General features: G+C 57.0%; 1 protein-coding gene across 2 annotated transcripts in view; it reads left to right on the forward strand.

The window, feature by feature from the left end:
* Nucleotides 1–26,874, forward strand: part of BSN (bassoon presynaptic cytomatrix protein) — a 95,321-nt gene that overhangs the window by 56,535 nt on the left and 11,912 nt on the right. Inside the window, exons 3-5 of one of the 2 annotated variants that reach the window (XM_043590397.1) lie at nucleotides 9,913–10,797; nucleotides 18,023–18,469; nucleotides 18,870–25,517. In XM_043590397.1, coding sequence (XP_043446332.1) covers nucleotides 9,913–10,797; nucleotides 18,023–18,469; nucleotides 18,870–25,517 — 7,980 coding nt within the window. The remainder of the gene's footprint in view (nucleotides 1–9,912; nucleotides 10,798–18,022; nucleotides 18,470–18,869; nucleotides 25,518–26,874) is intronic. The other variant, XM_043590398.1, reaches the window with a different exon arrangement.

Raw genomic sequence — 26,874 nt, forward strand, 5'->3', positions numbered from 1 at the left:
GCCACACAACAGGCTCCCCCAAGCCCAGGACCTTGGGTGACGTGGGAAGGGAGCCAGCCTTTAATGTGCCAGGAAAAACAGCAGAGTGGGAGGACCTTGGCCACACTCAGTCCATCTGCCTCGTTGTGCCGGGAAGAAGCCGAGGCTCAGGGCCAGGAAGGAAGGGGCCTCAGACTTAACTGCAGATTCACAGTGTTTGGTGAAGAGCAGTCCTCTCAGCCAGGTGCTTCAAGCAAATCTGAGCCAGACAAATGCATTGGTTCTTTACTGGGAGGCTTCTCAGGCCTTCAGCACCCTGAACGGCACCATGGAGCTCCAAGACAGAGCTGTAGCCAGCAGCCTTTCCCAGACTTGCTTTCTCAGAACATTAGGGGCCGCTGTTCCATGGCATCAGTTTGGGAAATGCTGACCTAGTCCATTCTCCAGGTTCTCGGAACCTGGTGGATGCCCTTTTCTGACAGGGTCTCCAAGCAGAACCTTTTCTTCTCCAGAGCTGGCTTTCAGTGGTGTTCCAGTCAAGGAGAAAGAGCCCTCAGCACATTTTCCTGAGAGGCTGGCAGAACGTAATTCTCGAGTCAGAGCTGTTGTCCATTGTCACTCTGCTAAAAGCAGATTCACCTTCCTGGTCCTTTTGCACAGAAATAGAAACCCAGTTTGCAGGTTTTGTTCACGCACCTGCTGATCCGCCCTGGTCACACCATACCTGTCCTGACACACCTCCTAACTTGATGTTTTGCCAGCCAAGAAGGCCGTTTCTGGGATTACCCTGGTGTCTGTGGGCTGGGCTCCTGCCTGGCCTGAGATGCTGGGCAGGGCCAGGGGCTGGTTCTGAAGTAGGGTGTGTCTAGGTGGCAGGGCGTTCAGGCAAAGCGACCTTTCCCAGGACACCCAGGTCCAGGACTCTCTTCTCAGCAGGGGCCCTGCTACGGTGCAAGAAGAGGTGGTGCTGGTTCCAGCACCAGATGCACTGCAGACACTGGCCACTGGGGAGCATACTGGGGACCTTGTCTGCAGGGTGGGGCTGTGTGTCTGAAACTGCTTAGTGCAGTGATGCTGCGGTGGCGGGGCTGAGGAGGCCTGGGTCCCACATTCTGCCTTGAAGCTCACCGAAGCTCATCAGGGCATGTCAACATTGAGGCTGCATGGAAGTCAGGGAAGGAGCTCAGGGCACTCTCTGTTTATAGACAAGGAGACGAAGTCTTGGGAAGTCTTGGCTTATTCAGGGTCATTTTGGAGCAATAGACCTGGGGATCCAGAATCAGTGGCTAGGTCTCCAGTTTTCCCTCAGGGACTCTCAGCACCATTTTCCCTGTCCACAGTCCACTCTTCCTCCTCTTCTTGAGGAGAGTTCAGAACAAACAAGGCCATCTCAGCCACTCTTTGTGGTGAGGCCATTTCTTTCTGGAGTTTTGTGGTCCTGGAGCTCAGGGCAGGTGAATAATTTACCCTGTTTGAAATTGTGGCAAAAGACTGGGGGTTTCCTTGTGGGGTCTGAACATCTCTCACCACCCACAAGAGACCGTCCCTGTGAGGAGGAGCACTGATCAGGAGGCCAGAGGCATTAGGATGTAAACCCATTCAGTACCAGTGATAGGGAAAAGACAGGAAGATTGTTCTCTTCTCTCCCTGGATGTGGGTCCTGAGAAAAGTACCTTAGCTTCCCAAATGTCTGATTTCTCTAAAGGAGAGGCAGAGGGCCAGGGACCAGCCTCAGTGGCTTTGCTGATGCCTCATGCCAGCTCAGGCCTATTAGCCCACCTCTCTACTCTTCAATGACTTAATGTTCAGGCCTGCCACCCCTTTCTCCTGCAGGAGGGAGGCCCTTGTTGCACAAATCAGGCTCTATTCTGATAGGGGGGATGGGAGACAAGGCATGGTTATGAGCTTGCTGGGTGGAATCTGGGAGGTGAGGTTTGGGTGGGCAGTGGGGGTGGGAGTGAGCTGCTAGAGAATACGAGTGATGGCCAGGGGCAGCCCAGCAGCACGTCCTGGCCTGGACTTCCTCCAGATGTGCGTCTGGCCTCACCCGGGGAAGAGCGTCACAAGAGCACGTGCTGGTGCAGACGCAGGGCTGGCTGCATGCCTGTGCTTCCAGATCTGATTGGCAGAAGCGTCCCAGAGCACCAGCTACAGTGCAGCCGCAGCCTGCCCCTGGGAGGTCCACCCTCTGCCCCAGTGGGGAGCCATAGAGCTGCTACCCCATCTCTAGCCTTCCAGGTTCAGACAGCTCATCTGAGCTCATCTGCCTCCCATCTCCCTTGCCCTAGTCGGAATTGCTCAGAAGCCCCTCTGAAAAACTACAGAAGAATGATCATGGTCTTTCTTTGCCTATCCTAAGCTCTAGACTTTGCCGAGACCAACCCAAGGATGTTTAATCCACTGTGCACTGGCCTCCCCCCTAACCTGCTCCATCAGCACTTACCCATGGGCTAAGTAAGGGCTTAGGCACTTACCCATGGTGGGCGGTGTGGAGAAGGGAGGGAGATGAAGCAATGGCCATAAGCCTTTCCTCTACTGCCTGCATCCCACTCCTTTCCGGCAAGGGCCGGAGCACCAGATGGCCCGGGGGAGGTGCTGTGAGTGCCGTACCGGATCCCTCCGCTGCAGCCACCAGCCTTGCCCCCTTCCCTCTGCTCCTCCATGGCCACGCTGCCTCCTGGGCCGGTAGGGAATGAGGAGCAGGTGTTAGGAGGACATAGATCAGCAGTGGGCTGAGGAAAGGCAAAGTTGTCTCCCTCCTCCCTGGGCCTAGGAGGAGGTGGTGTCTGCACACATGCCCAGGCTTCCCTTCTCCACCGCTAAGCCAAATGGAAGTTGGTCTCCAGGGGGCAGGCCCTTTGGGAAACCTTTCTCCCACAGTACATCCAGTCCTTGAGCAGCTTGCCTTCCAGAAGCCAAACAGTCTTCAAGTCAATAGGGAAATACCTGCCAAGCTTCAGTCAGTCCTGGACAGCCAGCCCTGCTGCCAGTCCGTGCTACCAGGAGGCAGGACTCTTGGCCTCCTTGCTGGGACCACTGCGGGGCAGAGGCCAGAGCCACTGGGTACATGCAGAAGAGACAGCTGTGTGGGAGTGGGAGCTGTTTCATAGCTGGAGCTGTCAGGCATGGCACTCCAACTTTTAGCTACAAAGGGGGCTGTACAGTTATCTAAGAATGAATGTGAAATTAATTCAGAGCAGAAACCTGAGATTTTATTCTCAAAACACCTGCTCCTATATGTGTGGGCAAAAGAAACAGAATGAGAAGAGAATTGAGTAAAAATTGAGAAAAAAAAGAGAAATAAATAAAGTGGGAACAGGGAGAAGGAACAGGGGGGAGAGACAGGAAAGGGAGGTGACAGAGAAAGCCAGAGGCAGGAAGAGGCAGGAGAGCTCAGTGAAGTAACCAGATGCTGGCTGGTCACCTTGGGCAGGTCTGCCTGTACCCACTGTCAGATGGTGGCCCTTTCCCTTCTTCCCATCCTTTCCTTCCCCTGAAAATACTTTTGAGCCCTTATGTTAAGCCAGGAACTGTCCTTGACACTGGAGAATCAGGCAGAGCTGAAGTATGTTGCTCAGCCCTGTGGAGCCCGCAAGCCAGAGGGAGAGGCGGCCCTTCCGCCAGTAACCACCCAAGCAAACACACAGTCACACCTGGGGGTCAGGTGTGCGGAGGACCAGGAGGGAGGCTGGGGTGTTTGATATGCTGCTGCACCAAGACTCTTGGGGGCTTCTACAAGGAGGAGACATTAGACTGGAGTTGGCCTAGGGACAGGTGGGGCCCAGGGAGACCTGAGGGGAAGTGCATGGGAACAAGCCAGGGCTGGGTGGCTGGAGTGCCGTGAGCAGGCCCAAAGGGCAGGCAGATCCTGCTGGGGTCTCTAGATGGGCTTCCAAAGATTTTGAAAAGTGGCAGTGGGAAGGTCAGATGTGCATTTAAAAACACCTCTTTAGAAATAGATAACGGTGATGGTTGTACATTATAAATGTAATTAATGCCATTGAATTGTACACTTAAAATGGTTAAATGGCCAATTTTATGTTATATTTATTTTATCACAAAACTTTCAACAACAACACCGGTGGAGAAGAGCCCATGCGGTGGGGCTGGATCCCCAGAGCAGGCTGGGGCTGGGGTGGTGGGAGTGAAGAACCTTGAAAGACTCCTGGTGGATTTCAGAAGCTAGATAGACAGATTTTGGAAATGTGTTGCACATGGGGGTTAGGGGATAGAGATGGAGAATTTTTCCATTTGGGCCACGTCAGGTTGGAGGTGCCTGTGAGCATCTAAGTGGGGTTCAGTAGGCTGACAAATCTAGGACCCTGGCATGCAGCAGACAAGTCAGGGCCAGAGAACTTTGAAATTCACAGGCATATTGACATTAGCATACTTCCCACTAAACACTTCAGTAAGCATATCATTAACTTGAGTTTAGTATGGGGGGGTGGGGTTAGGTAAAATGTACATGTATTGTAATGTTTAGAGCCCAAGTGTAACATTCAGTGAGCTTTGACAAAAGCATGGAGCTGTGTCAGCCAAACCCCTCTATCAAGGTAGACGTCCTCATCACCCTAGAAAGTCCCTTCAGGCCCCATTCCTGTCCATCCCCACCCTTCCTCCAGACACAACAGTTGTTCTGATTTTTATCCACCATAAACAAGTTTTGCCTATTCTAGAGCCCCGTATAAATGGAATTGCACAGAATGTGCTCTTTTTCGCTCTTTTACTCAGCACAGCATTTTTTGAGGGCCGTCTATGTGGCCAAGTCTTGAGAGGCCTGACCGAGCAGGAAAGGAGAAAGCACAAGACAGTGGTGTGCACAGGAAAGGTGCACAGACAGAGGAGGGCTCCGAAAAGCAAGAGACAATGGCACTGGAGTTCTGAGAGGCAAGGGCTGCACAGGAATGTGGGGGGTGGAGTGTGGTTGAAAGAGCGGAGCCCCCAAAGAGGCAGGTCTAGATCCTCAGTGTGGAGGAAGAAGCCTATTGTGTGGCTCCTCTTGATGACATTGGAAGCAGGGCAGCGGTTTGAGCCAGAAAGCAAGGGAGGGGGACAGGCAGGGAGAGGGACACGAGAAATTGAACAAGCCATTGTGGACAAAAGCCTCCTGGGGAGATGGAGTGAATTAGTTAACCGGGCAGATATGGGGGTCCAGGAGAAGTTAGACGCAAGTTAACTTACAGCGGAGCCCGTCCACCTGGTTCCCATTTATCTGTTTGGGTGTAGGCCCGGGGAAAAAGGTATCTGGCTGGATCCAGTTCTGAAGCAGACATAGATCAAGAGAGCACAGACATTTAGCAGAGTGACTGCGTGACAGACCATAGATTCAGCTGGTCAGGAAGACACGTGAAGGCAGAGGGCCTGTGGAAGAACAGAAAGCAGAAGCTCGGGGCAAGTAAGTTCAAGTAAGGGAGTAGCTGAGAAAGGCTCTTCTTGGGATGAAAGTCCCTTCGGAGCCAGAACCCATAAGGCCCTGCTTTTCTGAATCCCCAGCAGGCTTCTGGCAGGGCAGGAAGCGGCTCCCTGAGGGAAGCCACTTTCCTGTAGCTTCTGCTTCCCCCACTTCCAAAGCAGCTCTTGGCCTGCACACCACACTGAGCCTCCCCATTCCTACTGCTGCTTGGGCCCCACTGGGCTGGGATGCACAGGTGTCCCGCCTCTGAGATGACAGGATGGGTTTCCTTGCTGGCAAGAAGGGTCAGCCTGACAAAAGCTAGTGTCTGACAGAGCCGTCCACATCAGTGCAGCCCTGGGCAGTCCCCTTAGCTCACCTCTGGTTCTTGGGACGTGAGTTCTGTGGCGGATAGCCTGCTCATCTCCTGGCCATGTGCCAGGTCAGGCTCATGGAGGTACTGGACAGCATGACTCTAGGACAGGTTTCCCGTCACACTAGTAGAAGGCCATTCATTCATTGTGATTCTGGTGGGCAGCTGGATTGGAGGCTGCCAAGAAGCCACAGACACCGAATACAGTTAGACGAGGAAGGCTCTCACTGCTCTGGTCCCAGGGCTGACGAGTCTGCCACAGGCCTGGCCATGTATGCCCAGCCTAGGTGGGCAAGTGAGCTGGGGTGCATGGCCATCTATCTCCCTGTCCAGTAGACAGCATCCATCCCCCTAACACAGGGATGAGGACCTTGGAGGAGGGAGGAAGAGGCTAAGGCTGAACCCCTCCGATCAAGCTCCTGATGATCAGTGGGGGAAGCAGAGGGAAGTCTTGCTGGGCTCAGAGTGCTCCCCTCCTAGTGTCCTCCCTGGGAGGCCTTTCTGCCTGGGCCTGAGTCTGGGTGGGGCTGGGAGAGGGCGTGGTCAAGGCTCCTTGCCATCTAGAAGAGGCTGGATAGAAATAGCTGTGCCCATCTGGGCGATGAGTCACTGAGGGGCGTTTTAGCTGTTTCTTGGAGAGGTTCTATTTTAGGTGAATGCCTGTGACAGCCTGGGTGACGGAGGCTGGGTAAGGGAAGGTTCTGGTGGTGAGTGCAGGAGTTTTAGCACATGCCCTTATTCAACCCTGTCCAGAACCTGAAGGAGGGTCACTCTGAAGTCCCAGGATAAGGAGTTTTACATTCCAGACTCCTCTTGTCACAAGTCCCACCTCAGGGCATGCTATACCTGTGCAAGCGCACAGTGGAAATGGAGCCTGGGGTGTGCACTGGGCACCCACCCCAGGAAGTGGGTCTGTGACAGCTGCCCTGGGCCAGGGCCTGGGGCTCCCCTCAGAAGGCTAATCCCCTCCGGGGGACCATCTGAGGGTGAGCAGAAATAGCCTGCCCCTGGGAGCTCCCATTTTGATGGGAAGTGAGACCTCCCCACCCAAGAGTAACTTTCTAAAGTGTCTTTGGACTGAGTCCCAGAGACCCAAATTGTTTCCTCTGAGGCTCTCTCTGTCCAAAAGTAGACAAAGCTCCCTTGGGTCTTCAAAAATACGTAGGGTGAGTTGACAGTTCCCATCTGGGGGGGATGGCTTCACACCCCAGTGCTGTGGCATCACTGTTCTTAGGGTTTCTGGAACTGGGCTTGGCCTTTGAGGGCTCTGCCAGTGTTTTGCAGAGGGGACATCTAAACCCATGACTTGACCTGCATGAGGTTGAGTGGCCTTTGGAAGAGGCAGGAATGCAGAAGGCACCAGACTCCAGGCCATAGCTCAGGAGCTGGGCTGGGCTGGCAGGGCTGGTCTCACCCACAACACCACTTCCTGGCTGGGTAACCACAAGAGTATGTGGTTAAATTAGATCAGACCTTGATTTTCTCTACTGTGAAAACTAAATGACAATGTGAACTGTGAACATGCCCTGTGTGGTCCTGGGCACAAGGGGGTGCTCACCAAAGTGCGGTGTTCCCCACTCCTTGGATGCTGCTTTTGGCCTGCTAGGCAAGACAGCCAAACCCAAGCTCTCCAGCTGGCAAATCAGCTAAAGCAGCAGCTGCATAGCCCTGTGGCCTCAAGGAAGAGAGCAGGACTGGAGGTACTCCTAAGGGTGGACAGAAAGGGCTTTTTGCCTCAGGAACTGGATTGGACCTTTCCCTGGTGACTGGGCCACCATGGTGCTTTCAAAGGCTCTGGCTACAAGTACAGATGGAGCAGCCTTGGCCTGCAGCCTCAGCTCTGGTTGGAGAGGAGGAGCCTCTTCACCGGGGCACCAAATCTCCAGTCTCATGGCTTTGGCTTTGTGGGAACTGTGCCCCCCGCCCCCTGTTAATAGGTTGTTGGGATTAATCCCACAAGAAGTCTCTCTGGAATGAGCCCTGTTCTGTACTACACACTGTGCACAGTCCTGAGAACACCTCAACCAGAACTCACAAGCTAGGTGGGGAGAAAGGAGACACCCAAGGAAACAAATTGGTAGATACTTCGGGAAAGAGTAAGCACTGTGAAGAAGATGAAGTGGGTGATTCGATACAGAGTGCCTGGTGGGGGAGGCGTATGTTAGATTGTGTGGCCAGAGACGGCCCTGATGGGGAGATCTGAGGCCTATATAGCTAGCTGGTCTGGGGGCAGAGAAAATTGTGAGGGCCGAGGCCCTGGTTACAGAAGTGAGCTTAGGGGACTGACTACTTGGCAGAACAGGAGGCTCAGAATCTCTGGGGTAAGACCACTAAGGGGGGATGGCAAGGAAGGAGGCCAGAGAGAGGAATGCGCTGGAGTAGATTGTGGGATCTTATGGGCCCTGGTAAGTTCCCATGGCACACATGATGGGAATCCACTAAGGGATTTGAGCCTGTAATTGATAGGCTCTGGTTTGTATGTAGATTTTTTGAGAGAAAAATATTATTGGCTCATGCACCTGGAAGTCCAAGGGCAGACTTAAGGTATAGCTGAATCCAGGGAATTAAATGAACTCATCAGATCTGCTCCTCTCTCCTTACCTTGGTCCGCTTCTGACTGTGTATTGATGTTATCCTTAGCATCTCGCTGCATGTGGGGAAAGAGGGCTGCTGGCCACTCTAAGGCTACTTTTCTCTATGAGTAATCCCAAAGGAAAAAAGCCCCTCTTTCTTCTATTGTTCATTTACCAAGGGCTCTGATCAGCCCTGTTTGCAAGGTCACATACCTGTCCCTGCGCCCCTTGCTGAAACCAGTGATTGGCCCAACCTGAGTCATGCGCTCACTTTATTCAGGGAAGGGGTTGATGCAGAGAGAAACTACATGTCCATCACATAAATAGCAGCACACGATTTTTTGTTTTGGAGGCACAGATTATCCCATTTTCTTAAAAAATGTGTCTTGCTTAAGGAAACTTTTTCATTCTACTTACATCATCACTTACATTGCATTATTTTGCTCTCAAGATTGTTCATGTATATCTTGTGTCCTCAGCTAGACTCTACACTCCTCCAGGACAGGGAGGAAATTAAAAAAAAAAACAAAACACGTTTATTTCTGAAAGAGAGAGAGAGAGAGAGAGAGAGAGAGAGAGAGAGAGAAAGAGAGAGAGAGAGAGAGAGACCAAGCATGAGCCGGGGAGGGGCAGAGAGAGAGGGAGACACAGAATCCAAAGTAGGTTCCAGGCTCTGAGCTGTCAGTGCAGAGCCTGACATGGGGCTCAAACTCATGAGCTATGAGATCATGGCCTGAGCTGAAGTTGGACATTTAACTGACTGGGCCACCCAGGTGCCCCGGTTTCTTTTCTTTTCTATGCCTCCCTCTCCCTCCTGTTACTTTTCACTTATTTGTTCATTCTGCAAGTTTTTTTTTTTAATTTTTTTTTCAACTTTTTTATTTATTTTTGGGACAGAGAGAGACAGAGCATGAATGGGGGAGGGGCAGAGAGAGAGGGAGACACAGAATCGGAAACAGGCTCCAGGCTCTGAGCCATCAGCCCAGAGCCTGATGCGGGGCTCGAACTCCCGGACCGCGAGATCGTGACCTGGCTGAAGTCGGACGCTTAACCGACTGCGCCGCCCAGGCACCCCTCATTCTGCAAGTTTTTAATTGAATATCTATTGCATACCAGGCACTGTACTAAGGCCATCCTTTTCTTCCTGGTTGAAAAGATCACTCTGGCTGCTGTTTGGAAATGGCCCAAAACAGGCAGCAGGGGAAAGAGAGTGACCAATTGGAGGCTTTTGGGGTCATTGGTGAGGCAGGGCATGGAGATGGAATAATGTACACAGATCAGAGGTACAGCCAGTGGGTGGCGGGGAAGACTCTTGAGCAGGAGGGTCTGGTAGGCAGCAGATTGGTGGTTGGGGGGTGGGGAGTGTGTGTGACTGCCCCTGTTCTGCTCCAGGCAGCTGGCAGCTCCCAGAGGTCAGGGCAGGTGCCATCAGCCCCTTCAGCTTTGCCTCCTGGCAGCCCAGAAACACCTGAGTGGTGCTTGCTGCTCCTGCCTATGCTTGGAGCTGGCCCTGGCTGCTGGGGGGCCTGCAGCAACCTGAGCTATGGGCACTGTCAGTCCCGACCACCCCGATGACCATGATACTTCCTCCTCAGGTGAAGGAGTGGCTCTGTCTGAACTGCCAGATGCAGAGGGCTCTGGGGATGGACATGACCACTGCGCCTCGCTCCAAGAGCCAGCAGCAACTGTACTCCCCGGCCCTGTCTCCTGCCCAGTCCCCAGCCAAACAGCCCCTGGGGAAGCCGGAGCAAGAGAGATCGCAGGGCCCAGGGGCACCACAGCCAGGCCTCCGCCAGGCTGAGACATCCAGGGCCACCTCAGTGCCGGGGTCTGCCCAAGCAGCTGCCCCTCCAGAGGTGGGGAGGGCGTCTCCTCAGCCTCCTCTCCCCATCAAGCCTTCCACAGCGGATCCCAGGCCACCTGCAGGAGAGGCCCTGGCCAAAAGTGCCACCACAGTGCCCTCTGGGCCTGGTGCTGCTGAGCAGACCCAGGAGGGCCTCACTGGGAAGCTCTTTGGCCTTGGAGCATCACTGCTGACCCAGGCGAGTACCCTCATGTCTGTGCAGCCCGAGGCTGAGCCCCAGGGCCAAGTGGCTCCCAGCAAAGGGCCACCTAAGATTGTCTTCAGTGATGCCAGCAAGGAGGCTGGCCCAAGACCCCCAGGCTCAGGACCTGGGCCTGGGCCAGCACCTGGAGCCAAAACTGAGCCTGGAGCCAGACCAGGTCCTGGATCGGGGCCTGGAGCCCTGGCAAGAACTGGGGGAACAACCAGTCCAAAACATGGCAGAGTGGAACACCAGGCAGCGACCAAGGCTACTGCCAAGCCAAAGACCACGCCGAAGGAAAGGGCCACTTGCCCACTGTGCCAAGCTGAGCTCAACGTGGGCAGCAAGGGCCCAGCCAACTATAACACCTGCACCACCTGCAAGCTCCAGGTGTGCAACCTGTGTGGCTTCAACCCAACGCCCCACCTGGTAGAGGTAAGAGAGCTGGACCAAGACCTGGAGTAACGGGGGGCCTGGGAGGCATGGGAGCCAGAAAGGGCTACAGAGAGCCAGGTCTTCAGCACTTGTGGGGCCCCTACACAGGTACAGAGGGGCTGTACTCCCTTTTCTATCCCTGCCCCAGGCTTGTTGTTCTTCTCAGAAAACTAACTGGCACAGCGGATGGGGTAATGGTGCCCGCTGCCTCTGACTGGCTAACCGGTGCCCTGAGGCCAGTCCTAGAGGTAGCTAGGCTCAGAGCACCCTGAACTGGCCTCCTCATTCCCAGCTATCCTGGGCATGGCCTGGATGGAAGATGCCAACCTCCCCTGCTCAGGTGGGAAGAACCTGAGGTCCCACCCTGCCCTCCGTCTATGACCCACACAGGGGGTTGAAGGGCTGTTAGGCCCAGGGATATGCCCCATTGTCCCAGGCTCCAGCCAGGTGGTATCTTCCCTCCATCCCCTCTTCTGAGGTCATGGGTGTTGACGTCTACTTGTCAGAGCTAGTCTTTGGGCCACATATTTTCCTTTGGCTGGGCCTAGTTCTTCCTGGGGCTGCATGTGGAGATGCTCAGGGATGTTCTTTTTACCCCTAGGGAAATTTGAGAGAGTTCTGGGGTTAGGGCCTATCTCTCTGCATCCTTGCTCCAGGGAAGGGTTCTGGGCGCTGTGCAGAGCTGGATAGAAAAGAATAGGAGGCCCAGTGTTCTCTCAAAGCTTGGAGCCCACCTGGCAGGCTCAGAAGATACAGAGGTACCTGGGCAGAGTTGGATGAGCCTGGGCCTGGAGGCTGCTTCTGCTCCTCCCCTTACTCACTCTGCCCTGCCCACAGGGCCATCCATGTGAACCCTACCTTGGCTGCCTTGGGCATAGCTGGTGTGTCCCATTCCCTTAAATGCCTTTAGGGTCAAGATGAATGATTGGCTCATCTTAACAGACAGATACACCCCCAGCTATGTCACATCAGGAGATGATCAAGCCAAAGCCCTTCCTCCTGGACACAGGCAGCCACCTGAGTCCTTGGGGATTCTAGGCAGAGCCATGCACGGTCAGTGGTGGGGCAGGGAGTCTCTGGTACCTTGTTCTGATTTGCTTTGAGTCAGGCCTCCACTGGAGCAGCCCACTGTGGTAAAGAAGACTGCTTTGGCTGTCACAGGCCATATTTTCCAACATGCAGAAAGAGGCAGCTCTAAGCAAGAAAAGTGACCTCCTCACATGATGCCCATGTGGCCCTCGAGGCCCCATACTGCCACCTATCTCCTTAGATCCAAGGGCTCACTGGAGGACAGTTGGCCTGGCTGACTAGGGTGGGGAGGGGACACCAAGGGGCCACCAGAGAGCCAGAGGAGCTCCAGTCCAGAGACTACCAGGCACACACTGGCTGTCAGTTGAGTGGGGCACCCTGATCCTGAGGGACTGTGAGCCCTGTTGGACTACTGAGGTGGTGCAGCCTGGGGGACCCTTGTCCCTGAGAGACCTCCTGGCCCACATTTCCTCACTCAGCAAGACATGCACAGAGAGAAGGGGAAAACTGTCTCAGTTCAAGAGTGTAAATGTTCCTGACAACTCCTTCCAGCAGCCCCTGGGCCAGGCCAGAGGAAGTGCTGATTCTGCCCAAACACGTCTCAGTCACATGCTGACTCTTGGATGAGCATCTGGATTCTGATCCAAACCTCTCCTTAGCCATTTGGTTGTCACCTTCCTGGGTTCCAGAGCTTCTGCTTCTTGATAGCCAACATTGCCCCCTGCCCTACCCCCTCCATGTCCTGCTGTCTCCATGTCCTGCCCCACTGCCACTTCCTTGGCCAACTTCTTGATAGCCAACATTGCCCCCATGCCCTACCTCCTCCATGTCCTGCTGTCTCCATGTCCTGCCCCACTGCCACTTCCTTGGCCAGAACTACCCTTGTCACCACAGGATCTGATGGGTTCCATGGGCCTGACAGCAAACTTCTGGGTGTTTAGCGCCTCCCCACCCCGGGGCCTCTTGCTCCTAATAGCAGTCAGAGGGTAGCCCAGCTTCTCCAACTCCTTTCTCCTTATGGCTCTACTTATTAATGCAGCTGTCCCCAGAGGGGTCCTGGGGAATGTGTGAGTAGACAGCCATGATGCCCCCCTCCTGTGGTTCCTGGTACCACCGTTGCTTTTCTTCAGTGTAACCAGGCCATGGACCGTCTTTGATCTCACCTCAGCAAATGGCTACTTGACATTCGGCGCAATTGTGTGCTTCCCTATGACCTACTTTGTGTGAGAGACCTACTGTCTCTCCCACACCTTGCTAACTGAGGCCAGCCCGCCAGGCTCAGGATGACTGTGTGTCTCTGTGTACAATGTGAGCCAGAGGGACCCTGTCTGCATGTAGGCCGGGGGCTTGAGGGAGGGATGGACCAGGGCAGTCCCACTGCCACTTCCCCACAGGCCTGTTAGACCTGCTGTGACTCCACCTAAGATGAGAGTCAACTGTCTGGGCTGCTAGGTTGGGGATTTTCCTCAACATCTTGGAGGTATAAAACCTTTTACCTTCTTCCTAGACAGGGAGTCCAGAGCATACAATGAAGGAAGCAGTAAAACTAGATCCCTTTTTGCTCTGAAATTCCCTCTGAAAAAATAACCATAGTGCTATTTAGTGAGTCATTTCATAATTAAGAGTTGTTGATTCCAATTTTTTTTACCTATTTATCTTTTGAAGGATAATAGTACCCTCTGGCTTAATTTTTAATTGGCTTTCAGTTCAAAATAGAGTTTGTGAAGAAATTAGTGGAATTGGAAATGTTACAGTAACACCACCAGTTTCTGATCTTATTAGAATTGCCAAAATACCAGCCATACCCTTGAGAAGTTGGGCCTCCCTGGGGAAAGGGCCCGGCACCTGTGATATGCGGGGCTAGGCTGGGCTTATTTGGGGAAGGGGTTGCATCGGGGGCACCAAGTGAGAGGCCAGCAGCTGCCTCTGGCAATAGTGGTCTCAGGAAGCCCTGTCTCCTCCGTGTGGAATGGGGGTGATAGCACTCCCTCTTAGGTTTCTGGGAGAACTAGTTGAGATGCCATACTTCAGATACTTATGCAAGGTCCAACACACAGCCAGATTGGAACCAGCATGTCCTAACAGGGAGTCTCTATGCAGGGAAGAAAGAGTCTCCTCTGGCCCCCACCTATCTGAGTGTGAATCAATCCTGTGGCCAGTGTAAGACCCTGGTCTCATGAAGGATGCCCCATGGGGAATGGACACATTTGGTACTGGAGCGTGAGGAGAGCACAGCCCAGCCAGAAAGAAATATGTTGGGGATATCAGAGAGGATTCCTCTTATTGGAGGCAGAGGCCCAAAAAGGAGAAGCTTAAGGATGTCCAGAGACAGGATGGGGCAGGGTCATAGCATCAGGAGAACGGCAGCACCAGTGACAGCCATGCCTATAGTCCAGGGTCTGGCCATGCCAATGGGCCCTTTATGTCCAGGCATCCTTTCTCTGAATTTCTCATCTACTGCCCCTGGTCTTGCAGTGAGGCTGGGGGTATGTTGGGCCCAGCAGCTGGCCATGGGCTGTTGGTCAGGCTGGTGTCACGTGATCAGACTGACACAGGCCAGCTCCACATACACAGAGATTGTGTTCTGCAGGGTCATTCAGACAATGGCAGGCAGACAATGGCAGACAATGCATTGCAGCCTCACTGGGCAACCTTGGCCCTTGAGGCACAGTAGCCAGTGATCCTGGAAGGCAGCAGGGCTCATCCACCCGTGGAGTACTCCACCAACTCACTTCCCCTTCTTTCACCTTGACCCCATCTCCCACCATTAGGTGGTGCTTACCCTGGGGCATTCCTAGCTGCCCCCAGAAAGGAACTGGACAGAGGGAGGCAAGGCAGAAGTGGTCATCAAGTGTCCCACTGTCCATTCCTAAGTCCCAGACCATCCCCTGCCCACTTGCCAAGGGGTCAGGCAAAGGGGAAGAGAAAGTAGCAGCTCCCTGGGGCTGGCTGGGGGCGGGGTTGGGAGAGTACAAGAAAGGGTGTACAGGTAAATGAATGAATGAGGGAATAAATATGGATGAGTGAATGAACGAACAAGGGGAAAAATGGAATGAATGAGCAGGGGGCGGGGTGAGGGAGGGCATGCTGTCAGGGGGCAGAGATGAGAACTGAGTGAATAAAAGGGCGCCTGGGTGGCTCAGTCAGTTAAGCCAGCTTAGATCATGATCTTATGGTTGGTGGGTTTGAACCCTGCATCAGACTGTGCTGACAGCTCAGAGCCTGGAGATTGCTTCAGATTCTGTGACTCCCTCTCTTTCTCTGCCCCTCTCCTGCTCATGCTCTGTCTCCCTCTCTTAAGAAGAAATTTTTTTTTTAATTAAAAAAAAAAAAAAAAAAGAACTGAGTGAATAAAGAAATCAGGACCTGTGCTCCAGCCCTCAGGCATAGAACCTCCTCATGGCCAGCCTCCTACCCCATCCCCATTCTCCAGAAACTTAGGTCTGTGCCAAGTCTCCTCAGACTCCACCCAAACAGGCCCCAGTGCCCTGCACCCTTCTCCCCGCTCCCAGAGAGCTGGCAAAGGGCCTCCAGCAGCCAGGTCCAGTGTTTATTTTTAGCCCTTACCTCGCATGCCTCCCCCTGCCTGCCTTCCCTCCCTCCCTGGCCGCCTGTTATAGCAGAGCCAGGAGCAAGAGGCCCAACTGGGCAGCCCGTTCTGCAGCCTGGCTGTCTCTGTGAATAAGCATGGGAAGGAACAAAACCCTGTGGAGCATGTGACCACAGGTGACATGCTCTGCTGAGGGCTGGGCCTTTGGGCTCAGGTAAGCAGGCTGCCACACAGGCTGGCTTTGAACACTTGGCATTAGGTCTGCCTCCTCCATCCAGAGCATCTTTCCAAGGTGCCCTTCACTGGCACTGCTTCACTGGGACTGTTGCTTCTGGGGTGGGGTCTGCAGGCCAGAGGCAGGGGTCAGATGTTTGCCAAGCCCCTAAGGTGAGCCAGGGCAGGTGATCTGACCTCGAGAGGCCTAAGCTGGAATGGCTGTGTGCAGGGTCCCAAAGTGGAGCCAGAACAGTGTTGCCATAGGCCAGCCCCCAGTCTGGGCCCAGATCCTAACCCCATCATGCTGATCCTGGGGGGCTTTTCTCATTTCCAGAACTCTCTTGGCCTCTGCCTACACCCCTCTTATGTCTCCAGGGTCTTTTTGTCATGTCACAATCCTCTTTGAGGTGGGGGGATTTCCACTGTGTCCCTAGGTGATGTTAGAGGCATTGTGGGCTCTGGGCTCAGGCTGAGCATCTGTGCTCTTCCGTGCCCCATCTCAGGGCTTGAGCTCAGCCTGCCTAGCATTCTCCCCAGGCACCTCTAGGGGTGACTAAGCCAAGTGAGCCCAAGACCCAACAAGTAGCCAGCACCCATTGCTTCATAGGGGTTTGTGTCAGGAATGCATAGAGGACCAGATAAGGTCAAAGGGAGTTAGTCGTGGTGCTAGGGCCAGGGAACAGGGTGAGTAGATGTAGGACCTCTGAAGGGTCAACCTCCATAGCTGGGCCCCTCTGCTTAGGGGCTGTGTGTAGGATTGGGCCTCAGGGCAGAGTCAGAGCTCCAGTCTCAGCAATCTCAAGGCTCTGAGTAACAAGCCTGTGGATCAGGCCTATCCTTAACACACACCAGGGGCCTGCCACCTGCCTGGTCTGGCCTCTGCTGGCGCCCAGGGCAGAGATGTGGTATGTAGCCCTGCGGGCAGGAAACCAGGGCAGAATCATTGATATGGCATCTGCCATGGTGGCCTGAGGATACCAGGCTGAGGGCAGGCACTCTGGGGGTACTGTGGGAGTACAGATCCAAGGATCTGCCACATGTGCTAGGGTCTGACATGGGCACAGAGCAGTGTGTGAAGTAAGGGTGCTGAGGCTGCCAGCCCACTTTAGGCTGGCGAGGGCCACAGGCTACCTCCTTGCCCTGTCTTCTGGCTCTGTGATCCTGTGGTTCTGGGTCTTGTGGTTCTCCTAATGGCCCATCCTAGTGGCCAAGCTGCTAGTGGGAGTCTGAGTGTCTGGGCACCTGAGAGGACCAGCAGCAGGAGGGTCAGAGTACCAAGGCTCTTCCCCCTCCTCCAGGGTGAGAGCAGACATAAGTGTGTGGTTATCCTCTTTTCCGCCTTACTCTGTGGGCCAGGGTGGGGCTTCCAGTCTTGCCAAGGAAGAGCCCTGACTCTGGAGGAAGTTCCTGGGAGACATGCCCCTGTCAGCCTCTGACCTGCTGCAGGAATCACCCATGCAGGGCCTGGGATGTTCAGACCTCACTCCTGTGCAGACAGCTGGAGCTGGGGAAGTAGACTTGGTTTCTAGTGTTCTAGGAACTTTGCCACTGATATCCACGTCATACTTGGATGACCAGTTTGGGGCCGTGGTCTCCAGGAAGGCTACATGCCAGCCCCTGTGTCTGTCTTAATCATGGCTGTGTCTCCAGTCCCCAGCACTGAACCTGACAGAGGGGATTACCCTGAGAGTAGTGGACTGACGGTTGAGTGTTTGTTTCCCACCCAGATCTGGAGGAAGCAGGGCCCTTGGTCTAAGTGCCGGCACACACAGTCCCCATCGGAACAGTCCAGAGCCCTGGGGGGCAGGAGGAGGCTTCCACCTGAGGGTCTTTGCTGGCCTTGGACAAGGTGACTTGGGCTGGGGGGTATAAGCAGAGGGGACTGCTTGGCCCCATCCTCCCAGCAGGGCTTCTTTCAGATGCCTCCCCTGGCCCCAGGAGCCTGTGGCCTCCCAGCACAGCCCTTACTTGGGAAGAGTGTGGGGAAGATGGTGTCTGAGGCCTGAGGGCTAGGAGGCCAGGGAGGAGCTGGGCACCTAGGAGGCGCTCCCTGTCTGAGGCTACTCCTGGTTTGCATGGGCTCTGGACTGATGCACTCCACACCAACTCCCCCTCTTCTCCAGACTCATGTGCTACCTGTAGCCTCCCCTCCCCTGCAGGTCTCCTCCTTTTCTTGCCAGGTGAAAAAGCTCTCTACAGGGTAAAGAAGAGATCCTTCTTTTTGGTTTATCATTTGAACTCTGAAGGATGGGGAAGTCTGTCATTTGGGGGCAACAAATCTATTAGTCATTTTCTCCTTGTGCCTTTGGGGTCATGCTTTAGAAAACTTTCTCCTGCTTACACTTACAGAAATAGTCATAGAAATACTCTTTGAGTACTTCAGTGTCTTTGTGATTTTCATCAACCCCCTCCCCTCCCATTTCCTTACAGAAAACCGAGTGGCTCTGTCTCAACTGCCAAACTAAGCGGCTACTAGAGGGCAGCCTGGGAGAGCCGACCCCCCTGCCGCTGCCCACCTCACAGCAGCCCCCCTCGGGGGCCCCTCTCCGTGCAGCTGGAGCAGCCCCTCTGAAGCAGAAAGGGCCACAGGGGCTGGGCCAGCCATCGGGCCCCCTGCCTGCCAAGGCCAGTCCCCTGCCCACCAAGGCCAGCCCCCAGGCCAAGCCCCTCAAGGCTTCTGAACCTAGCAGGACCCTGAGCAGTGCCCAGGAAAAGAAGACAGGAATCCCAGCTAAAGCCGAGCCTGGGCCGAAACCACCTCCGGAGACTACCCTGCCCCCTGGGACTCCTAAAGCAAAGACGGGGACCCGGAGGACTGAACCTGCCACGCCTGTCGTCAAGGCTGTTCCAGAAGCCCCCAAGGGTGGGGAGGCAGAGGTCAGTCCCATTCACTTCCCAGGGACCTTAGCTCTCAGGTGGGATGGTCTAGAGAAGGGCTTGGTTCCTGGAGCAGGTCCCTTGGGGCCACAGAGGTGGTAAGGGATGCCTGGATGAGACCCTAGTGGGCCTGGAGCCTATGAGTTACAGGCTGGTCCTATGTCTGGCACTTGGTTGAATGCTTGGGTGGATTTTGCTACCATTAGATCTAATAAAGCTTCTCTTTGAGAATCTAGGGCTGCTTGGGGTTTTTAAGGCCAGAGAAATGGAAGGTGGTGGGCCCTCCCCTGGGAGGTGGAGGACCCCTTCCTCAGGGCCCTGGGATTGACAGAGAGGGCTGGGCTTCTCCAGTGAGCTGTCTGCCATGGGGAGTCAGTGTCTGCTTCTCACCCTGCTGCAGGAGCTGGCAGGCAAGCCTTATTCTCAGGACCTGTCTCGGAGCCCACAGAGCCTCAGTGACACAGGCTATTCGTCCGACGGCATCTCCAGCTCCCAGAGCGAGATCACAGGCGTTGTACAGCAGGAGGTAGAGCAGCTGGACAGCGCAGGGGTGACAGGGCCTCGCCCGCCCAGCCCCTCCGAGCTCCACAAGGTGGGGAGCAGCCTGCGGCCTTCGCTGGAGGCCCAGGGCCCAGCCCCCAGGGGCGAGCAGAGCAAGCCACCCAGGAGCAGTGGTGAGGAGCAGAAACGGAGGCCCCACTCCTTGTCCATCATGCCTGAGGCCTATGACTCCGATGAGGAACTGGAGGATATCTTGGAGGAGGAGGAAGACTCTCTGGAGTGGGGGCGCCAGAGGGAGCAGCAGGACACAGCCGAGTCATCAGATGACTTTGGCAGCCAGTTGAGGCACGACTACGTGGAGGACAGCAGTGAGGGTGGCCTGTCCCCTCTCCCACCCCAGCCCCCAGCCCGGGCAGCAGAACTGACCGACGAGGAGTTCATGCGACGACAGATACTGGAGATGAGCGCCGAAGAAGACAACCTGGAAGAGGATGACGTTGCCCCCCCTGGGCATGGCCTGGCCAAACATGGCACCCAGAAGGGTGGCCCCAGGCCCCGGCCTGAGCCCAGCCAAGACCCAGCGGTGCTGCCCAAGAGACGTCTGCCGCATAACGCCACCACAGGCTACGAGGAGCTGCTCTCTGAGGGAGGCCCAGCCGAGGCCAGCGATGGCACTGGGGCCCTACAGGGGGGGCTCCGCCGCTTCAAGACCATTGAGCTTAATAGCACGGGCAGCTATGGCCATGAGCTGGACCTGGGCCAAGGTCCCGACCCCAGCCTGGAGCGGGAGCCGGAGCTGGAAATGGAGAGCCTGACAGGCTCGCCAGAGGACCGCTCCCGTGGGGAGCACTCCTCCACACTGCCTGCCTCCACACCCAGCTACACTTCGGGCACCTCTCCCACCTCCCTGTCCTCCCTGGAGGAGGACAGCGATAGCAGCCCCAGCCGCCGGCAGCGACTAGAAGAAGCAAAGCAGCAGCGCAAGGCTCGGCACCGCTCACATGGGCCCCTGCTGCCCACCATCGAGGACTCCTCGGAGGAGGAGGAGCTGCGGGAGGAGGAGGAGCTGCTACGGGAGCAGGAGAAGATGCGGGAGGTGGAACAGCAGCGTATCCGCAGCACGGCCCGCAAGACACGGCGAGACAAGGAAGAACTGCGGGCCCAGCGGCGGCGCGAGCGCTCCAAGACCCCCCCGAGCAACCTGTCCCCCATCGAGGATGCCTCCCCGACTGAGGAGCTGAGGCAGGCAGCTGAGATGGAGGAGCTCCATCGCTCCTCCTGCTCCGAGTACTCGCCCTCCCCTTCCCTTGACTCGGAGGCTGAAGCCCTGGATGGCGGCCCCACCCGGCTCTACAAGTCAGGCAGTGAGTACAACCTGCCCACCTTCATGTCCCTCTACTCGCCAACTGAGACGCCCTCAGGCAGCTCCACCACTCCCAGCTCCAGCCGGCCCCTGAAGAGCGCAGAGGAGGCCTATGAGGAGATGATGCGCAAGGCCGAGCTGCTCCAGCGGCAACAGGGCCAGGTGGCAGGTGGCCCCTCTCAGCCCACTGGTACCCGGAGCCAGAGTGCCTTTGAGTACCAGGACACCCCCGACCAGGACTATGGCAGGGCTGCACAGCCTGCCCCTGAGGGCACACCGGCCAGCCTGGGGACAGCCGTGTATGAGGAGATCCTTCAGACATCACAGAGCATTGCCCGCATGCGGCAGGCCTCCTCCCGGGACTTGGCCTTTGCGGAGGACAAGAAGAAGGAGAAGCAGTTTCTGAATGCCGACAGTGCGTACATGGACCCAATGAAGCAAAATGGCGGCCCACTCACCCCTGGTACCAGTCCCACCCAGCTGGCTGCCCCTGTGTCCTTCTCCACCTCCACCTCCTCAGATAGCAGTGGTGGCCGAGTCATTCCTGATGTCCGTGTTACTCAGCATTTTGCAAAGGAGCCTCAGGACCCCCTCAAGCTTCACAGCTCTCCTGCCTCCCCCAGCTCTGCCTCCAAGGAGGTAGGCATATCCTTTTCCCAGGGCCCTGGCACCCCAGCCACCACAGCTGTGGCTCCTTGTCCAGCCAGCCTGTCACGAGGTTATATGACTCCAACCTCCCCAGCAGGCTCTGAGCGCAGCCCTTCACCGTCTGCTGTAGGCCACAGCTATGGACAGAGCCCAGCCACTGCGAACTACGGGTCCCAAACTGAGGAGATACCCCAGGCCCTCAGTGGCGCCACTGCCAGTGGACGGGCTGCCAGAGACAAGCCCCTGAGTGTGAGTGATGGCGAGAGCGGCCCCCACAAGGCCTCCCGGGGGTATTCCTACTTCGCAGGCTCCAGCCCACCTCTCTCTCCATCTTCTCCTTCAGAGAGTCCCACATTCTCCCCTGGCAAGCTGGGCCCAAGGGCCACAGCCGAGTTCTCTACACAGACGCCAAGCCCGACCCCTGCCTCGGACATGCCTCGGAGCCCTGGTGCCCCGACCCCAACACCCATGGTGGCTCAGGGCACACAAACGCCACACCGGCCCAGCACACCTCGCCTGGTGTGGCAGCAGCCCTCTCAGGAGGCCCCTTTCATGGTCATCACTCTGGCATCAGATGCCTCCAGCCAGACCAGGATGGTACATGCCAGTGCCTCCACCTCCCCAGTGTGTTCGCCCACTGACACCCAGCCCACCACCCACAGCTATAGCCAGACAACACCTCCGAGTATGTCCCAGCTGCCCCCAGAGCCACCTGGGCCACCTGGCTTCCCGCGGGCACCCAGTGCTGGCGCGGATGGGCCCTTGGCAGTCTATGGCTGGGGCGCCCTCCCTGCTGAGAACATCTCCCTGTGCCGGATCTCCTCTGTCCCTGGAACGTCTAGGGTGGAGCCAGGCCCTAGGCCTCCAGGCAGTGCCGTGGTAGACCTTCGCACAGCTGTCAAGCCTACTCCTATCATCCTTACTGACCAGGGCATGGACCTGACCTCTCTTGCCGTGGAAGCGAGGAAGTACGGCCTTGCCCTGGATCCAATCCCAGGACGGCAGTCGACTGCTGTACAGCCTTTGGTCATCAACCTCAATGCCCAGGAGCAGACCCATGCCTTCCTCAGCACCGCCACCACCGTGAGCATCACCATGGCCTCATCTGTGCTCATGGCTCAGCAAAAGCAGCCTGTGGTCTATGGAGACCCCTTCCAGAGCCGGCTTGACTTTGGTCAGGGTGCGGGTAGCCCTGTGTGCCTGGCCCAGGTCAAGCAGGTAGAGCAGGCCGTCCAGACAGCCCCATACCGAGGCGGGCCCCGTGGAAGACCTAGGGAGACCAAGTTTGCCAGGTATAACCTGCCCAACCAGGTAGCACCTCTGGCCAGAAGGGACGTTTTAATCACTCAGATGGGCAGTGCCCAGAGTGTTGGCCTCAAATCGGGCCCAGTGGCAGAGCCTGGTGCCGAACCCCACCGGGCTGCCCCTGCAGAGCTGCGGTCACACGCTGCTCCAGGTGCCAGGAAGCCACACACAGTGGTGGTGCAGATGGGAGAGGGCACAGCAGGCACTGTGACCACACTGCTCCAAGAGGAACCTGCAGGTGCCCTGGACCTCACTGGGATGAGGCCTGAGAGCCAGATGGCATGCTGTGACATGGTCTACAAGTTCCCCTTTGGCAGTAGCTGCACAGGCACCTTCCACCCCACCCCCAGCGCTCCTGAGAAGAGTGTGTCAGACGTTGCCCTACCTGGCCAGAGCAGCGGCCCCTTCTACAGTCCCCGGGACCCTGAGCCTCCTGAACCCCCCACCTACCGGGCACAGGGGGTAGTGGGGCCTGGGCCCCACGAGGAGCAGAGGCCCTACCCACAGGGCCTCCATGGCAGGCTATACTCCTCCATGTCTGACACCAATTTGGCAGAGGCTAGCCTCAACTACCATGCCCACAGGATTGGGCAGCTCTTCCAGGGCCCTGGACGAGACTCAGCTGTGGATCTCAGCTCGCTGAAGCATTCCTACAGCCTGGGCTTTGTGGATGGACGCTACCTTGGGCAGGGCTTGCAGTATGGCTCGTACACAGACCTGCGTCATCCCACAGACGTTTTGACTCACCCACTTCCCATGAGGCGCTACAGTTCAGTGTCAAACATCTACTCAGACCACAGGTATGGCCCACGGGGAGATGCAGCTGGCTTCCAGGAGGCCAGTCTGGCCCAGTACAGTGCCACCACTGCCCGTGAGATCAGCCGCATGTGTGCTGCCCTCAACTCCATGGACCAGTATGGAGGGCGGCATGGCAGTGGTGGTGGTGGCCCTGACCTCATGCAGTATCAGCCCCAGCCCGGGCCTGGGCTCAGCGCTCCCCAGGGTCTGGCTCCCCTCAGACCTGGCCTCCTTGGGAACCCCACCTTCCCAGAGGGCCACCCAAGTCCTGGGAACCTGGCCCAGTACAGGCCTACGGTAGGCCAGGGAACAGCAGTCAGACAGCTGCTGCCATCCACAGCCACCGTGCGTGCAGCCGACGGCATGATCTACTCGACTATCAACACTCCAATTGCTGCAACACTGCCCATAACCACCCAGCCCGCCTCAGTACTGCGGCCCATGGTGCGCCGTGGCATGTACAGGCCATACGTGTCGGGTGGGGTCACAGCTGTGCCGCTCACCAGCCTGACACGCATGCCCGTGATTGCCCCCCGGATACCTCTTGGGCCCACAGGGCTGTACCGATATCCTGCACCAAGTAGATTCCCCGCTGCTTCCAGCATTCCACCTGCTGAGGGTCCTGTGTACCTGGGGAAACCTGCTGCTGCTAAGGCCCCAGGGGCTGGGGGCCCACCAAGGCCAGAGCTGCCAACAGGGGCAGCTCGGGAAGAGCCTCTTTCCACAGCCACCCCTGCTGCCGCCAAAGAGGCTGTAGCAGCCCCACCCCCAGCCCCAGCCCCTCTGGCCAGCCAGAAGCCGCAGGTAGATGCTGCTCCCGGGGGCGGCAGCGGGGCCCTCAGCCGGCCAGGGCTGGAGAAGGAGGAAGCTGCGCAGGAGGAGCGACAGCGGAAACAGCAGGAGCAGCTGCTGCAGCTGGAGCGGGAGCGGGTGGAGTTGGAGAAGCTGCGGCAACTGCGGCTGCAGGAGGAGCTGGAGCGGGAGCGGGTGGAGCTGCAGCGGCACCGTGAGGAAGAGCAGCTCCTGGTGCAGCGGGAGCTGCAGGAGCTGCAGACCATTAAGCACCATGTGCTGCAGCAGCAACAGGAGGAACGGCAGGCCCAGTTCGCCCTGCAGAGGGAGCAGCTGGCACAGCAGCGTCTGCAGCTGGAGCAGATCCAGCAGCTGCAGCAGCAGCTGCAGCAGCAGCTAGAGGAACAGAAGCAGCGGCAGAAGACCCCCTTCCCCGTGGCCTGTGAGGCACCTGGCCGAGGGCCTCCCCCAGCTGCCACGGAGCTGGCTCAGAATGGCCAGTACTGGCCACCCCTGACCCACACAGCCTTCATCGCCGTGGCAGGGCCAGAGGGGCCTGGGCAGCCTCGGGAGCCCGGGCTGCATCGGGGCCTCCCTAGCTCTGCCTCGGACATGTCACTGCAGACAGAGGAGCCGTGGGAGGCAGGCCGCAGCGGCCTCAAGAAGCGGCACTCTATGCCTCGCCTGCGGGACGCCTGCGAGCCAGAGTCAGGGCCCGAGCCCTGCGCGGTCAGGAGGATTGCAGACAGCAGCGTGCAGACAGACGAGGAGGATGGGGAGGGCCGCTACCTCCTGAGCCGGCGGCGCCGGGTGCGGCGGAGTGCGGACTGCAGCGTGCAGACTGATGACGAGGACAGTGCCGAGTGGGAGCAGCCGGTGCGCCGCCGCCGGTCCCGGCTTTCCCGCCACTCGGATTCCGGCTCCGACAGCAAGCATGATGCTGCCGCCTCATCGTCCCCTGCAACCGCTGCTGCAAGGGCCACGAGCAGCGTGGGCATCCAGACCATCAGTGACTGCTCTGTGCAGACAGAGCCTGACCAGCTGCCCAGAGTCTCTCCAGCCATCCACATCACAGCCGCTACTGACCCCAAGGTGGAGATCGTCAGGTACATCTCGGCGCCAGAGAAGACTGGACGCGGGGAGAGCCTGGCCTGCCAGACGGAGCCCGAGGGGCAGGCCCAGGGTGTGGTTGGGCCACAGCTTGTAGGGCCAACTGCCATCAGCCCCTACCTGCCTGGCATCCAGATCGTCACCCCAGGGCCCCTCGGCAGATTCGAAAAAAAGAAGCCAGATCCCCTGGAGATTGGATACCAGGCCCAGCTGCCCCCGGAGTCCCTGTCACAGCTCGTGAGCCGCCAGCCTCCCAAGTCCCCCCAGGTCCTCTACTCACCGGTCTCACCCCTGTCCCCACACCGGCTCCTGGACACCTCCTTTGCTTCCAGTGAGAGGCTGAACAAGGCTCACGTGAGTCCCCAGAAGCACTTCACGGCTGACAGCGCTCTCCGCCAGCAGACGCTGCCTCGCCCCATGAAGACCCTGCAGCGGTCCTTGTCTGACCCTAAGCCCCTCAGCCCCACCGCCGAGGAGTCTACCAAAGAGAGGTTCTCCCTCTACCAGCACCAGGGGGGACTGGGTAGCCAGGTATGGGCACAGGGGCTGGTCCAGGGTGGGACAGGGGTCTCTGTCTAGCCTGGGGGCCCCACAGGGAGGGGTTTCTCCTGGGGTGGGGGTGGAGTCACCTCCAGCTCCAGAGGCCCAGAGGAAGGAGTTGAGGATGAGGACTGGATCTTCCTTGATGCACACCTGGTGGAGCCAGCAGCCTGGCAAGGACATCTGGGCAAATACAGACTCACACACTGGCCCCCACAGCCACCCATCCAGACACTGCTAGAAACTTCAGCCTCTCCTCAGCACTGCCTCTTCACAGCCCATATCTGGTCCAGTCCCTACCGTGTCCCCCCGCCAGTCTGGGCCTCTCCCATTCCAAACCTCTACCGTGGATGTTTCCTTAGAAAATCAGTAACATAGACCTGGCTGGGCTGCTCCCTACTCCCCATCCCTGGCCTGGCTTCCATGGCCCCACAGGAAGTCCAAGCCCCTTGGCCTAGCATTCAAGGTCCATCCCAGTGGGCTGCAGCATCTCTCGGTCTCATCTTGTCCCCTGTCACTATCTGGCCCTCAGTAAATCTGCTCCCTGTCTGTTCCCCTAGGCAGGGAACCCTGGAACATCAATGTGCCCTTGCCTGTGGCTTTAGTTGCCAACGATATCCTGGGACTGGGCGAGGTGGCCTGCTGTGGGCTGCCATGCAAGGGAAGATAGGAGTTGCAGGGGCCTTCTGCCAAGGATTTTGAGTGCCAGGCTAAAGAGCACGGGCTTTTCTTGTAGGCCCTTGGAGCTTCTGGAGGTTTGGGGCAGGTGAGACAGGCAAGATGGGTATTTTAGAAAGCTTCCTGGGCAGAATGTGGGTAGATAGGCTGAAGGGAAAGACTGCACAGTGGCCCTGGGGAAAGGGGTAGGAACCAGGTATGTTTTCTGGGCGTGATGCAGAGAGGAGAGGGTGAAGCCTCAAGGTGGGGTGGTGGAGGTGATGAGCTTGGGTAATGGAGAGCCCTGGGGTGTGCAGTCCAGAGACCGTGAGGGTGGGATCAGGAGTCTAGGCTGGCAGGGAGTGCAGGCCAGAGAGGCAGGCCGCCCTGGCTCCAGGCCAGGGTGGGCACAGAAGTTCCATGGGCCAGCAGTATGGTGCCATGCCATGATGAGCCCTCAAGGTGTGCAGCCAAAATAACAAAAGATGAACAATAGAATGAGGAGTTGAAAAAGCGAAATGTATTGTTAAAGGCCCACCCATTGTTCTGAGGCTCTGGGACACACTATCATTTTCTTTGTGACAGATGGTGAGTGTGGGTGGGAGGTTTTTATGTAGTTTCTTGGCAAGGTAAAACGCAAGAAGCCCAATGTCCGGGCCTAGTGTATTTTGGGGATTTGGGTGGTCCATAA

The sequence above is a fragment of the Prionailurus bengalensis genome, chromosome A2, assembly GCF_016509475.1.
Source record: "Prionailurus bengalensis isolate Pbe53 chromosome A2, Fcat_Pben_1.1_paternal_pri, whole genome shotgun sequence".
NCBI lineage: Eukaryota > Metazoa > Chordata > Mammalia > Carnivora > Felidae > Prionailurus > Prionailurus bengalensis.